At 39.2% G+C, this 13,928-nt stretch overlaps 1 protein-coding gene across 1 annotated transcript in view; it reads right to left on the bottom strand.

Moving 5' to 3' along the window:
• CCDC73 (coiled-coil domain containing 73) overlaps positions 1-13,928 on the bottom strand; it is a 130,529-nt gene that overhangs the window by 15,625 nt on the left and 100,976 nt on the right. Inside the window, exon 12 of the mRNA XM_075545934.1 lies at positions 4,726-4,836. Within this exon, the coding sequence (XP_075402049.1) occupies positions 4,726-4,836 (111 nt within the window). The remainder of the gene's footprint in view (positions 1-4,725; positions 4,837-13,928) is intronic.

The raw sequence follows: 13,928 nt of genomic DNA, 5'->3' as shown, positions 1-13,928 counted from the left end.
GAGCACCCAATAAAATGATTTTTTTTAAGTTATACCTTCATTGCTCCATGTAAGTTTTATTTTCTTGAAGCAAATTAGATATACAAATTTTAACTCAATTAGATGGATATTAAAGCAAGTGGAAGTGTGGGTTAGTGATGGGCTGCTAGCCAAAATGGAGTTCAAATCCACTGACTGCTTTGAAGGAAAAAGATGAGGCTGTTTGCTTCCAAAAGATTTAATCTCAGAGGAGCAGTTTTACTCTATCCTGTAAGATGGCTGTTGAGCAGAAACCAATTCAACTGGGCAGTGAACTTTCAATGAAGAGTCCAAAACCAAAAATCAAACTCATTGCTATGGAGTTGAGACCCATTCATAGCAAATCTATAGAACCGGGTAGAACTATCCCTGTGAGTTTCTGAGAGTGTAACTATTTTTTCCCTTCTAAAATCATTTAGGAGGGGAAGTTTCTGGAATCCCCCAGGACTGGTGGGGAGATAGTCATAAAGATCAGCAGACAGACCTGGAATTATATATGCTTTGGAGGGGTGGGGGAGGTGTGCGGCAATCATTGCAGTTGGTTCCCCCTTCCTCCCCTCCTCTCCCCCTACCCTCCTGGTATCGCTACTCCCAATTCTGATCCTGAGGGGTTTACCTTACATGGGTTCCTGTGTTGTGAGCGTGTATCTGTACCAGTGTACATGCTCCAGTCTAGCCAGAACTGAAAGACAGGACTAAGGGGTCATGATAGTGGGGGGTAAGGATGACCCCTACTCAATGAACCAGAGGAATATTGTGTGTTTCATTGGTGCTATACTGTACCCTGGTTGACTCATCTCTTCCTTGTGACCCTTGTGTGAGGGGATGTCTTTTTGTGTGCAGATGGGTTTTGGGTCTCTGCTCCAACCCCCCTTGTTCTCAACAATATGTTTTTGTTTTGTGTCTTCTAATGTCTGTTACCTGGTCCTGTCAATACCTCATGATAGCACAGACTGGTATACTTCCATGTGGGCTTGTTGCTTTTCTACTACATGGCTGCTTGCTTAACTTCAAGCCTTTAAGACTCCAGATGCTATATCTATTGATAGCTGGACACCATCCGCTTTCTTCATCACATTTGCTTATGCATCCATTTTGTAAGACTGTAACTCTTACCGGAGTAGAAAATTCTGCCTTTCTTTCATTGAGTGATTGGTGGTTTTGAAACATTAACCTTGCAGTTAGCAGCTCAACTTGTAACCACTCATCCACCAGTACTCCTAGATAAAGAGTATTGAGCACTAATTAGGGTACTTCAACCTAATTACTTACATCTATAACTTGGGCTCTCACTGGCTATAAAGTCTCATAAACCAAGAAGTGCTCTTTCATAGGAACCGCAAGTATGAAACAATGTTAAGTTTCACTGAAGAGGAAAAATCACTGTGTAAAGGAAGATTTTTAAAATTTCTCTTAAGTTTAAAACACCTACTACAAAGCCTTCAAATGCATATAATAGTCTTTAATTGACATAATAGTCCCTATATAGGCTAACAGTCATGCACTCACCATATTCTTCAATTGAGTCTATTTTTAGCCATTCTTTTTAAAAAAATCATTTTATTGGTGGCTCGTATAGCTCTTATCACAATCCATTCATCCATCCATCCATTGTGCCAAGCACATTTGTACATTTGTTGCCATCATCATTCTCAAAACATTTGCTTTCTACTCGAGCCCTTGGTATAAGCTCCTCATTCCCCGCCCCCTTGCTGTTCACCCTCCTTCATGAACCCTTGATAATTTATAAATTATTATTTTGTCATATCTTACACCATCTGATGTCTCCCTTCATCCACTTTTCTGTTGTCTGTCCCCCATGGAGGAGGTTATATGCAGATCCTTGTAATCGGTTCCCCTTTTCTACCCCCACCTTCGCTCCACCCTCCCTATATCATCACTCTCACCACTGGTCCTGAAGGGTTCATTTGTCCTGGATTCCCTGTGTTTCCGGTTCCTAACTGTACCAGTGTACATCCTCTGGTCTAGCCAAATTTGTAAGGTAGAACTGGGATCATGTTTGTGGGGCAGGAGGAGTAAGCATAAAGGAAAGTTGTATGTTTCATAGTTACTACGCTGCACCCTGACTGGCTCGTCTCTTCCCTGCGACCCTCTGTAAGGGGATGTCCAGTTGCCTACAAATGGGCTTAGGGTCCCCAATCTGTAATCCCTCTCATTCATAATGATATGATTTTTTATTCTTTGATTCAGCAAGATACTTTTCTAAGCCTAACCCCTTCAAATGCCCTCTTTAACACATCCTGGCTCCCTTATTTTGCACCTAGCAACATCTCCTTTCTTCTGCCTATTCTCAGTTATTCCCTCTACATAAGCATTTTCCCTTTGGGCTACAAATATCATCTTCTTACATTCCTGATTTGTTTTTCTCCTTGACTCAACTACTCTCTCCTATTACTTTCAAATTCTATTCTTTTTAGCAACCTGAATTCTACTTTAATTGCTTATTGATAACTTTATGCAATATCACCCACAAATACACAAAAGGGTTTTCTCAAGTCTCACACCATTTGGCCGCTCTGGTGTAACAGTGGGCTTTATGAGTTTGACTGCTAACCACAAGTCAGCAATTCGAAACCACCAGCACCTTTCTCTGTAGGAGAAAGATGAGGCTCCTACTCCCACAAAAATTAACAAGTCTCAGAAGCCCACAGGGACAGTGCTATTCTTTCCAGTCACTAAGTTGGAAACAGCTCAATGGCATTGAGTGAGTGAATGAATGTTTACTCTGTTCTTAAAACAGCCCCTTCTCTGGACTTACATGATCCTATTCTCTCATGAGCCTCCTACCTTTCTCACCTCTCCTTTTGCTCTAACAAAGACATACTAACCCTCCGAGTGCTAGCATTCCCCAACGTCCTCCACTCCTTCTGGAAACGATATTACTGCTCCTATAGCTTTAAATTCCATCATTGTGCTAGTAAATCTTAATCTGTATCTCCTCCCCCAATCTCTCCCAAGATTAGATTCACATCTTGTCCAAACTTGCAGGCATCATAAATTCTGCAATTCCCAAACTAAACTAATTATTTTCATCCCCCAAATCTGCTCCTTTTACATTCCTTGTCAGTTAATGATACTATCATTCTACTCGTTATAACAATCCCAGAGACATAGTTGACTCTCTTTCCTCTCCAATACCTATTAGATATAAAATATCCCTGCCAATTCTACTCCAAAATTCCTCCTGCATCTTTTTCTCATCTCTGTTCTTACTATTGCCTGAATTCACACTCTCATAGAACTATGGCTAGATTACACAGTATTATTCTTACTCGTCTTTTCCATAAAATCATCTTCGTTACTGTTGTTAGAGTTGTTTTCAAAGTCACAGCTCTTTCACATCACTTATGTGCTTAAAAGGTCTCAATGGCTTTCCAATCTGTATAAAATCAATTCAGCTGCTTTATTGAGCCCTTCAGAAACAGGTCTTAATTGATTTTCCTATACTACATTTCACATAGCCTATGTTTTACTCAGAGCAGACTATTATCCATCACCCTTGAAAATGAAGATTGTCATGCCTCCATGATTTTTCCACATTCTTTCTTAAATGGGATGATGAGAGTATGTGAGAGGAAGGGTTGAGAATGACCATCAAAGTAACCAAAATCCAAACAGATTCATGTACTTTATGATATGTCAATGAATTTTACAGATTATTTAATAGTGTTAGTATATATTTGAAAATATTTTCTGAGTTTATTTTTGAAGGGCCAAATACAAAAGAGCAAATTAAATGATTCCAAATAATTCCTCTCAGTATCTTTATTACTATTTTTTAATCCATCTTAACTTCATTTCACTGGCCATTCTATAGTTCTTATTCACTTAAAACTAGTGACAACTTACCCTGAGAGATAGACAATTAAAGAAGAGATCAGACCTACCAGTCAAGAAAACTCTGATAGAACCAAAGCTATTGCTGTTTCCTCCACTCTACTAAAATATTATGGAGGTAAAAATTCTAGGAAAAAAAAAATTTTATCCAAAAAGCATATGAGTTCTCATCAGTGAAACTAAATGCTTATTTTTAAAAATCAATCTCTTTTTCACTATAGGAGACCTCACCTGAGAAAATTAATGTTTCATTTTCTTAGCTCAACTAATTTTGAGGTAAGCTTGGCATATTGAAGTTTATATTCGCTTTAATTTCATAGATTTTCTTATCATGACAGATGCAGTTTAAGGAAATGATCATGTTTATAACATATCTTAAGTTTATAACAAGCATTTATGATAAAGTTCTAATATTATAAAACTTGACTACTGTATACATGATCTAAAGTGGCTTTAATACATGTCAACAAAACTGCTAAGAAAAGCTAAATATGTTTACTAACAATACCTATTAGCTGCTTTAATTTAATCACTTATCAAAATACTAAGTAATAGTTTTATTTAAAAGTAAATTATTTATTCTTTCTCAATATGAAAGATAATTCAATTTACACATATATAGTCACACAAACTTGTATACATATGGTCTTCCATGCATGAAAATACAATGCAAAATTTTATTGTTTAGTCTTAAAAAGCATTCACTTCTGGGAAGTATGAATGTAAGGAGAAATTGTATCTGACTGTATTCCTGTATTATTTTTGCAATATTTTCTTAGACTTTAATAGTTATTTTAAATGCCTACCACTACCAAAATATTTTATTAGTCTACTATTTAATAAACCTACATGCTTTTTCCAAGTTTCTCGTGCTTCCTCAAGCTCATTTTGAAGATGAAGGAACTTTTCTTCATTTTCTCTCACCTTCTCCCTCTGCAGCTCATTATCTCTTTCAAGGGTCTGCAATAAAATTAATTATCCAAAAAATAATCAATACCACATTAATGAAGTTTGATGTGTTTTATGTTGCTTGGACTCTTGCTTTTAACATGCTGAAAATGCCATACAGATCAGTGATAATGTGTTATCTCAACAATAATTTTCATAAATTAACAGAAAGGTGCTTATAGTTTAGCTAACAGGAAATAGGGGGAGGTGATGAAAAAGAAATGGCTATAAAAGGGTATAAAAACATTGCCATTATTCAGTTTCACTGCATAAGTTTTAATGTACTGAAAACAGAAATATAAAGTACAGCACTGAAAAATATGAAATGTAGCATAATCTAACCTTATCTTAATAAAAAATTAGCAATCATAGAATGTTTTCTTATCTATGTATCCTAAAAATTAAGTGGATTGAAAGTTATTAAATACAATTAAAATTTTTCATTTTAAAATAATACTTTTTAGTAGTTTAAATATTTATGATGTTAACTTAATTACTTCATTAAATTAAAACAATAGAATTATCCTCTCTCTAAAAGAGCCTTAAAAGATTTAAAATACTACTAAGTGCTTTTTAAAACAAGATGTTATAAAGCTATTAAGTCAGTATCACCAATATTTCTAGGTTTCATCAATGTCTTCTGAAAACCCAAGTAAACGTGTTAAAGAAAAATAGAACTGTTACCCCCTGCCCACTATATTTGTGATTTTAAAGTTCATAAATGATAAAACAAGAAAAAGTAAAGTTCTCTATTTATCCTCCCCAGAAGTAAGCACTCTAGCAGTATCTTTTACAACCTTCCAAAATTAACTATAAGTATAAAAGTATATAAAATATGAGATCATAATATATTGCACTGTTACAAATCTGTTTTTCAAAAATAAAAAACTATTATGTGTTAGTTCCTTTCATATCATGACAAATAGCTCTACCTCATTTTGAAGTCTGTATAATACTCCACTTATTTTTTTGTATTTTTTCTTTTTTTAACATTTTATTAGGGACTCATACAACTCTTATCACAACCCATACATACATCAATTGTGTAAAGCACATCTGTACATTCTTTGCCCTCATCATTTTCAAAACATTTGCTCTCCACTTAAGCCCTTTACATCAGGTCCTCTCTTTTCCCCTCTCCCTTCCTGCTCCCCCCTCCTTCATGAACCCTTGATAATTTATAAATTATTATTTTGTCATATCTTGCCCTGTCTGGCGTATCCCTTCACCCCCTTTTCTGTTGTCCGTGCCCCAGGGAGGAGGTCACATGTAGATCCTTGTAATCGGTTCCCTCTTTCCAACCCACTCACCCTCTACCCTCCCAGTATCGCCCCTCACACCCCTGGTCCTGAAGGTATAATCCGCCCTGGATTCCCTGTGCCTCCAGCTCCTATATGCACCAGTGTACATCCTCTGCTCTATCCAGACTTACAAGGTAGAATTTGAATCATGATAGTTGGAGGGGAGGAAACATTTAGGAACTGGAGGAAAGCTGTATTCTTCATTGGTGCTACATCGCATCCTGACTGACTCATCTCCTCCCTTAGACCCCTCTGCAAGGGGATCTCTAGTGGCCGACAAATGGGCTTTGGGTCTCCACTCTGCACTTCCCCCTTCATTCACTATGGTAAAATTTTTTTTCTGATGATGCCTTATACTTGATCCCTTCGACACCTTGTGATCGCACAGGCTGGTGTGCTTCTTCCATGTGGCCTGTTGCTTCTGAGCTAGATGGCCACTTGTTTACCTTCAAGCCCTTAAGATCCCAGACACTATCTCTTTTGATAGCCAGCTTTCTTCGCCACATTTGCTTATGCACCTGTTTGTCCTCAGCGATCATATCCTAGAGATGTGCACCCAATGATATGATTTTTTTGTTCTTTGATGCCTCATAACTGATCCCTTCGGAACCACATGATCACACAGGCTGGTATGTTCTTCTATGGTGGGCTTTGTTGCTTCTGAGCTATATGGCTGCTTGTTTATCTTCAAGCCTTTGAGACCCCAGATGCTATATCTTTTGATAGCCGGTCACCATCCGATTTCTTCATCACATTTGCTTGTTCACCCGCTTTGGCTTCAGCGGTTGTGTCGGGAGGGTGAGCATCATAGAATGCCAATTTAATAGAAGACAGTATTCATGCATTAAGGGAGTGCTTGAATACTCCACTTATTAAAGAACTTCTAATTATATCAAGTAAATATATAATAAGCAAATAATGTGCAATGAATCTAATAAAAAGTATTTTGAGGCATATATGGTATTAACATAACATGGTTTCAACACATATGGTTTCAACATAACATGAAGATGCTGTCCTCTAGCTCATTTATGAGCTATAGAAATTTGAAGTACCCAATGAGTACATATTTTTATTGCCTCTACTTTCATAATTTTTTTATTTTGATTTTTTAAATTATCATTTTATTAGGGGCTCATACAACTCATCACAATCCATACATACATCAATTGTGTCAAGCACATTTGTACATGTTTCCATCCTTATTCTCAAAGCACCTGCTTTCTACTTGAGTCCTTGGTATCAGCTCATTTTTCCCCTCCCTCCCTGCTCTCCCCTCCCCGCTGAGACCTTGATAATTTATAAATTATTATTTTGTCATACCTTGCACAATTCAATGTCTCCCCTCACCCACTTCTCCGCTGTCCATCCCCCAGGGAGGAAGTTATATGTAGACCTTGTAATCTGTTCCCTCTTTCTACCTCACCTTCTCTCTACCCTCCCGATACCACCACTCACACTACTGGTCCTGAGGTGTTCATCTGTCCTGGACTCCCTGTATTTCCAGTTCCTATCTGTGCCACTGTAAATCCTCCAGTCCAGCCAGATATGTAAGGAAGAATTGGGATCATGATAGTGGGGGAGGAAGCATTCAAAAACTAAAGGAAAATTATGTATTTCATCGTTCCTACACTGCACCCTGACTGGCTCTTCTCCCCACAGCCCTTCTGCATGGGGATGTCCAATTTCCCACAGATGGGCCCTGGGTGCCCACTCCACATTCCCCCTCATTCACAATGCTTTGATATTTTTTTTGGGGGGGGGCTTTGATGCCTGATATCTGGTCTCTTCTATACCTTGTGATCTCACTGGTATGCTTCTTCCATGTGGGCATTGTTGGTTCTCAGTTAGATGGCCCCATGTTTATCTTCCAGCCTACAGGACCCCAGATTCTATATCTTTTGACAGCTGGGCACTGTCAGTTTTCTTCACCGCATTTTCTTATGCACCCGCTTTGTCTTCAGCGCTTGTGTTGGGGTAGGCTGGTGTGTTTCTTCCAGTGGACTTTGTTGTTTCTTCACTAGATGGCCACCTGTTTGTCTTCAAGCCTTTAAGACCCCAGAAATTATATCATTTAATAGCCGGACACCATTAGCTTTCTTCACCACTTTTGCTTGTGCACCCACTTTGCTCAGCAATCGAGTCAGGACAGGCTGGTGTACTTCTTGCATGTGGGTTTTGTTGTTTCTCAGCTAGATGGCTGCTTGTTTATCTTCAGGTCTTTTTTGTTTTGTTTTATTAGGGGCTCATGCAACTCTTATCACAATCCATACATACATCAATTGTGTAAAGCACATTTGTACATTCATTGTCCTCGTCATTCTCAAAACATTTGCTCTCCACCTAAGCCCCTGGCATCAGCTCCTCATTTTTCCCCTCCCTCCCTGCTCCCCTCTCCCTCATGAACCCTTGATAATTTATAAATTATTATTTTGTCATATCTTGCCATGTACGGCGTCTCCCTTCCCCACCTCTTTTGTTGTCCGTCCCCCAGGAAGGTGGTCACATGCAGATCCTTGTAATCATGTTCCCTTTCCAACCCACCCTCCCTCTACCCTCACAGTATCGCCACTCACACCACTGGTCCTGAAGGGATCATCCACCCTGGATTCCCTGTTTCCAGTTCCTATCTGTACCAGTATACATCCTCTGGTCTAGCCAGATTTGTATATCTTCAGGTCTTTAAGGCTTCAGATGATATATCTATTGGTGGCCGGACACCATTAGCTTTCTTCACCACATTTGCGTGTGCACCCATTGTCTTCAGTGATTGTGCCAAGAAAGTGAGCATCTCAGACTACTGAATTGTTAGACTAAAGTATTGTTGTTTTGAGGAAGTACTTGAGCAGGGGCCCATTGTCCATCTGTTTTCTTAATATTCAACCTATAAATATATGTACATAGATCTGTTTCCCATATATAAATATATTTATATTTTTATATGCCTGTATTTAAATCTCTATGACTACCCTTTGCCTCCTAGTTCTTTCCTCTATTTCTTTGTACTTTCCTCTTGTCCCACTATCATGTTCAGCCTTCATTTGGGTTTTAGGAATTCCTATCGGTTACATTGCCCTTGATCCAGTCCTCCCCACCTCTTACATCCTCCTTGTCACTGATTTTGTATCACTTGTTGTTCCCTTGTCCCTGGGTTTGTTAACACCCACTTCCTTCCTCCCCTCCCCCACCTCCTCTACTACCATATACACCCTGGAACTGTCATCCTATTGTTCTGTCTTCTGGCTTATTTATCCTACCTATCCCTTCTAGGTAGACATGCTGTGTACCATCATAAGACTAAGTACAACAAAGCGACAATAGAAAGTAAAACAATAGCTACAACAACAACACACACACACAAAGTATAAATAGTTCAGGGTGTATTTGTTGTCCTCCATGATAATGATTTATGTAAAAGTCATGCTTCCTTTTAAATTTCCAGGTACAAATAATTGTAGGGCATTTCCTGAGGTTTACAGTGATAACGAGAGGGGCCCTGGTGATGCTGTTGAGTAAGCACACAAGATCAGTGATTCAAACCCACCAACCACTCCTCAGGATAAAGATGAGGTTGTCTGCTTCCATGAAGATTTACAGTCTTGGAAACCCTACAGTGCATTTCTAAACTGTCTTAGAGTGTTGTTGCTATGTCTGAATCTACTCAATAGCAGTGGAGTTGTATGTGTGTGTATGTTTATAAAAAATAGAATCTTTAAAAAAATCATTTTATTGGGGGCTTGTACAACTCTTTTCACAATCCATACATGCATCCATTGTGTCAAGCACATTTGTACATTTGTTGCCATCATCATTCTCAAAACATTTCTTTCTACTTGAGCCCTTGGTATCAGCTCCTCATTTTTCCCCTTTCTCCCCACTCCTCCACGAACTCTTGCTAATTTATTAAAATTTTGTTGATTTGTTGTGTCTTACACTTAAGTACATTTTAACAAGTATAGTATATAGACAACATACTATACCATACACACATCGAAATTTAGGGGAGATATTGGAAAATGTACCACAGTATTTATCTTCTTGATGTTGGTTATTTCCAAGTCTATTCCAACTCATGTGTGCAGAGTAGAACTGCTCCAAAAGAAGTTGAAACTTCACTAGGACTGTCTTCCGAGAACCTCTCATCTCACTCACTGCCAACTCATAGCAACCCTACAGCACAGGTTAAACCCTTGAGGGCTTCTGAGACTGTAACTCTTTACAGGAATAGAAAGTCCCATCTTTCTCCCTTGGAGCTGCTGCTGGTTTCCAACTGTTGACCTATGGTTAGCAGCCCAATGTGTAACTACTAGGCCACCAGGAGTCAGAACCTTTTAGCCAGTAGCTGAATATTTAACCACTTGCATCACTCATTTATCTTAGGGAGCTGGAGTGATGAAATGGTTAAGCCCTTGACTGTTAGTCAAAAGGTCAGCAGTTCACAGAGCCGTCCCCAACTCCAAAGGTGACATCCTCTCCCTATAAGACAGTGCTGCAGAGGACAGCCCTGAAGATACAGTTTGAGGCGAGAGCCTGCCTGACCCAAACACACGGGGCAAACCAAGAGGGTAGTGCAACAGACTAGTGATGGGAGCGAAGTTATGAAGTCCCTAAAGAACCCCGATCTTAGATTTCTGACTTGGGGGTCAGAACTTGGTGCCTCGTTTGAACTGGTTGGGGATTACTCACAAGAGTGCCACATTGAAAGTTTAAAGGCATAACTGGAGGCAGTGTAGGGGTGGGGGTACACACTAGAACTCTATCCCTGACAGCAGGAATAGCAACGTGGTTTTATAGGATGCTCACCTTTCAGACATGATAGATTAAGACTAAAAGGATGTATGTGCGCATTGTTAGAGAAACAGGACCCAGGATATGTAAACCTGAAAGAAATGGGTTAGGACGGATGGTTTATAACATGCCCTTCTCTATATCTAAAACACAAAAAGATTGATCTGTTCTATATCATGATCCCTGTTAGGCTTGTGACTATCTGTGTGTGGGGTTTTTGTTGTTGCTGATTTCTTTTTGTTTGGTGTTTATCTATATAAGACATGCAGGATAGGCAATCTTACAGAGACAGCAACTCGACAGATGAGTCCAGAGGAACATGGGAGGGGAAGAGGAAGAGTGGAAGGGAGCAGGGGGCAAACGACACTGGGTACAAGGGAATTTTAAGTGTTCTAAAATTGATGGCGAGGAGGGTGTAGCTTTTCTGGTCGTGTTTGTTCAATTGATTTGTATCTGAGAGGAATTACTGAGAGTGAATGATGGGTAAACATAATAGTGGAGTATTAGGAAAAATATATATGTATGTGTAAATATAGAAATATATGTGTATTTATATATGTGTGTATATATATGCATACACAATAAGGAAGCAGACGGACTTTGGGCTTCTTCTTAAATCTTGCCTCAGTACAAGAACAGTTTGTTCTAATAATGTGTCATTATATGATACCTTTCTGACATGATTGCTGAAGACAAAATGGGTGCAAATGTGGTAAAGAAAGCTGATGGTCTAGCTCAGAAGCAATAAAGTCCACATGGAAGAACACACCAGCCTGTGTGATCGAGTGGTCCCAAAGGGATCAGTTACCAGGCATCAAAGAACAAAAAATCATATCATTGACTGCACACCTCCATGATAGGATCGCTGAAGACAAATGGGTGCATAAGCAAATGTGGTGAAGAAAGCTGATGGTGCCCGGCTATCAAAAGAGATAGTGTCTGGGGTCTTAAAGGCTTGAAGGTAACAAGCGGCCATCTAGCTCAGAAGCATAAAAGCCCACATGGAAGAAGCACACCGGCCAGTGCGATCACGAGGTGCCAAGGGACCAGTTATAAGGCATCATGCAAAAAAAAACAACAACGATATAAGTGTGTGTATATATGTGTATATATGTGTATATGTATATGTATATATATATATATATATACCATATTAAATGAAGGGGGAAGTGCAGAGTGGAGACCCAAGGCCCAAGTGTCGGCCAATGGAGATCCCCTCATAGAGGGGTTTAGGAGAGGAGATGGGTTAATTAGGGTGCGAGGTAGTACCAATGAAGAACACAGCTTTCCCCCAGATCCTGGATGCTTCCTCCCCCCAACTACCATGATCCGAATTCTACCTTGCAGGCCTGGATAGGACAGAGGCTGTACATTGGTACATATGAGGACTGGAGGTACAGGGAATCCAGGGTGGATGATGCCTTCAGGACCAAGGGTGTGAGGGACGATGCTGGGAGAGTGGAGGGTGAGTGGGTTGGAAAGGGGGAACTGATTACAAGGATCCACATGTGACCTCTTCCCTGGGAGAGGGACAGCAGAGAAGGGGGGAAGGGAGACTCCGGATAGGGCAAGATATGACAAAATAACGAGGTATAAATTACTAAGGGCACATGAGGGAGGGGGGAAAGGGGAGGGAGGGGAAAAAAAAAAGAGGACCTGATGCAAGGGGCTTAAGTGGAGAACAAATGCCTTGAGAATGATTGGGGCAGGGAATGTATGGATGTGCTTTATACAATTGATGTATGTATATGTATGGATGGTGATAAGAGTTGTATGGGTCCCTAATAAAATGTAAAAAAAGAAAAGAGGAGAAAAAAATGATTAGGGCAAAGACTGTACAGATGTGCTTTATACAATTGATGTATGTATATTATGAACTGTGATAAGAATTGTATGAGCCCCTAATAAATTGTTCAAATTAAAAAATATAAATTAATTAATTAATTAATTTTTAAAAAAAGGTTAAAAAAAAAGAAAGCTGATGGTGCCTAGCTACCAAAAGAGATCACATCTGGGGTCTAAAGGTGTGTGGTTATAATAAATGTCTAGAAAATAATGATGGCAACATATGTAAAAATGTGCTTGATACAATTGATGTATGGATTGTTACAAGAACTGTAAGACCCCTCAATTAAAAAAAGGCTTGTCATTAAACAAGTAGTCATCTAGCAGAGAAACAGCAAAGCTCACATGGAAGTAGCATACCAGCCAGTGTGATCATGAGATGTCAACAGGAAGAGGTATCAGAAGTTCAAAAACACACAACCAAACTGATGTGAAGGGGTGAGGATGTAGTGGAGACCCAAAACCCACCTGTAAGATAATTGGGCAGTCCCTTGTAGAAAGGTCACATGGAATAGATGGTAAATTCAGGGTGTAGTATGGCACTGATGAACCACGTAACTATAGTTCCTAAATATTTCCTCCCCTTAGTATTATGGTTTTCATTAATCATGTTAGATTTGCAAATATTCATTTGTATATTTAAGATTGTGCAGTACATGAAAGTTAAGATAGATAACCCTTCAGAAATAGTTACGGGAGTAATGGTTTCCTGATGGTACAGGAAGCGGGGTGGGGGGAAGGGAGGAGTTGGGAGGTGAAAGCATTGATGGTTGTATAACCTCACTCGATGGGAATGAACAACAGAATTGTATGTGAATGGATATATTGGATTCTGTAAGATATGTCAATAAAACTATATATTTTTAATTCAAAACTTTTTTAAAAAAAGGTCAGCAGTTCAAATCTACCAGCTGTAACTGAAGAAAATACCTAGCAACCTGCTTCCTTAGAGATTATAGTTTAGGAACCCCTATGAGGCAGTTCTATTCTATCATACAGGGGTACTATGAGAGAAAAGGAAACCTCAAAGTGATTATGGACAAAGAACCTCATCTGTGCAGCTGACTTAGAGAACAATAAATTCAAATTGGAATGGAAGAATGTAACTTCTAAGAAAATGAAACTAACAGATTATCTGATGTGGGCAGTTTCTTTTAGATGGGCAAATGG

Source organism: Tenrec ecaudatus, chromosome 4, assembly GCF_050624435.1.
Source record: "Tenrec ecaudatus isolate mTenEca1 chromosome 4, mTenEca1.hap1, whole genome shotgun sequence".
In the NCBI taxonomy this organism is placed as follows: domain Eukaryota; kingdom Metazoa; phylum Chordata; class Mammalia; order Afrosoricida; family Tenrecidae; genus Tenrec; species Tenrec ecaudatus.
The sequence above is the reverse complement of the archived record's forward strand: the minus strand, read 5'-3'. Positions and strand labels throughout refer to the sequence as shown.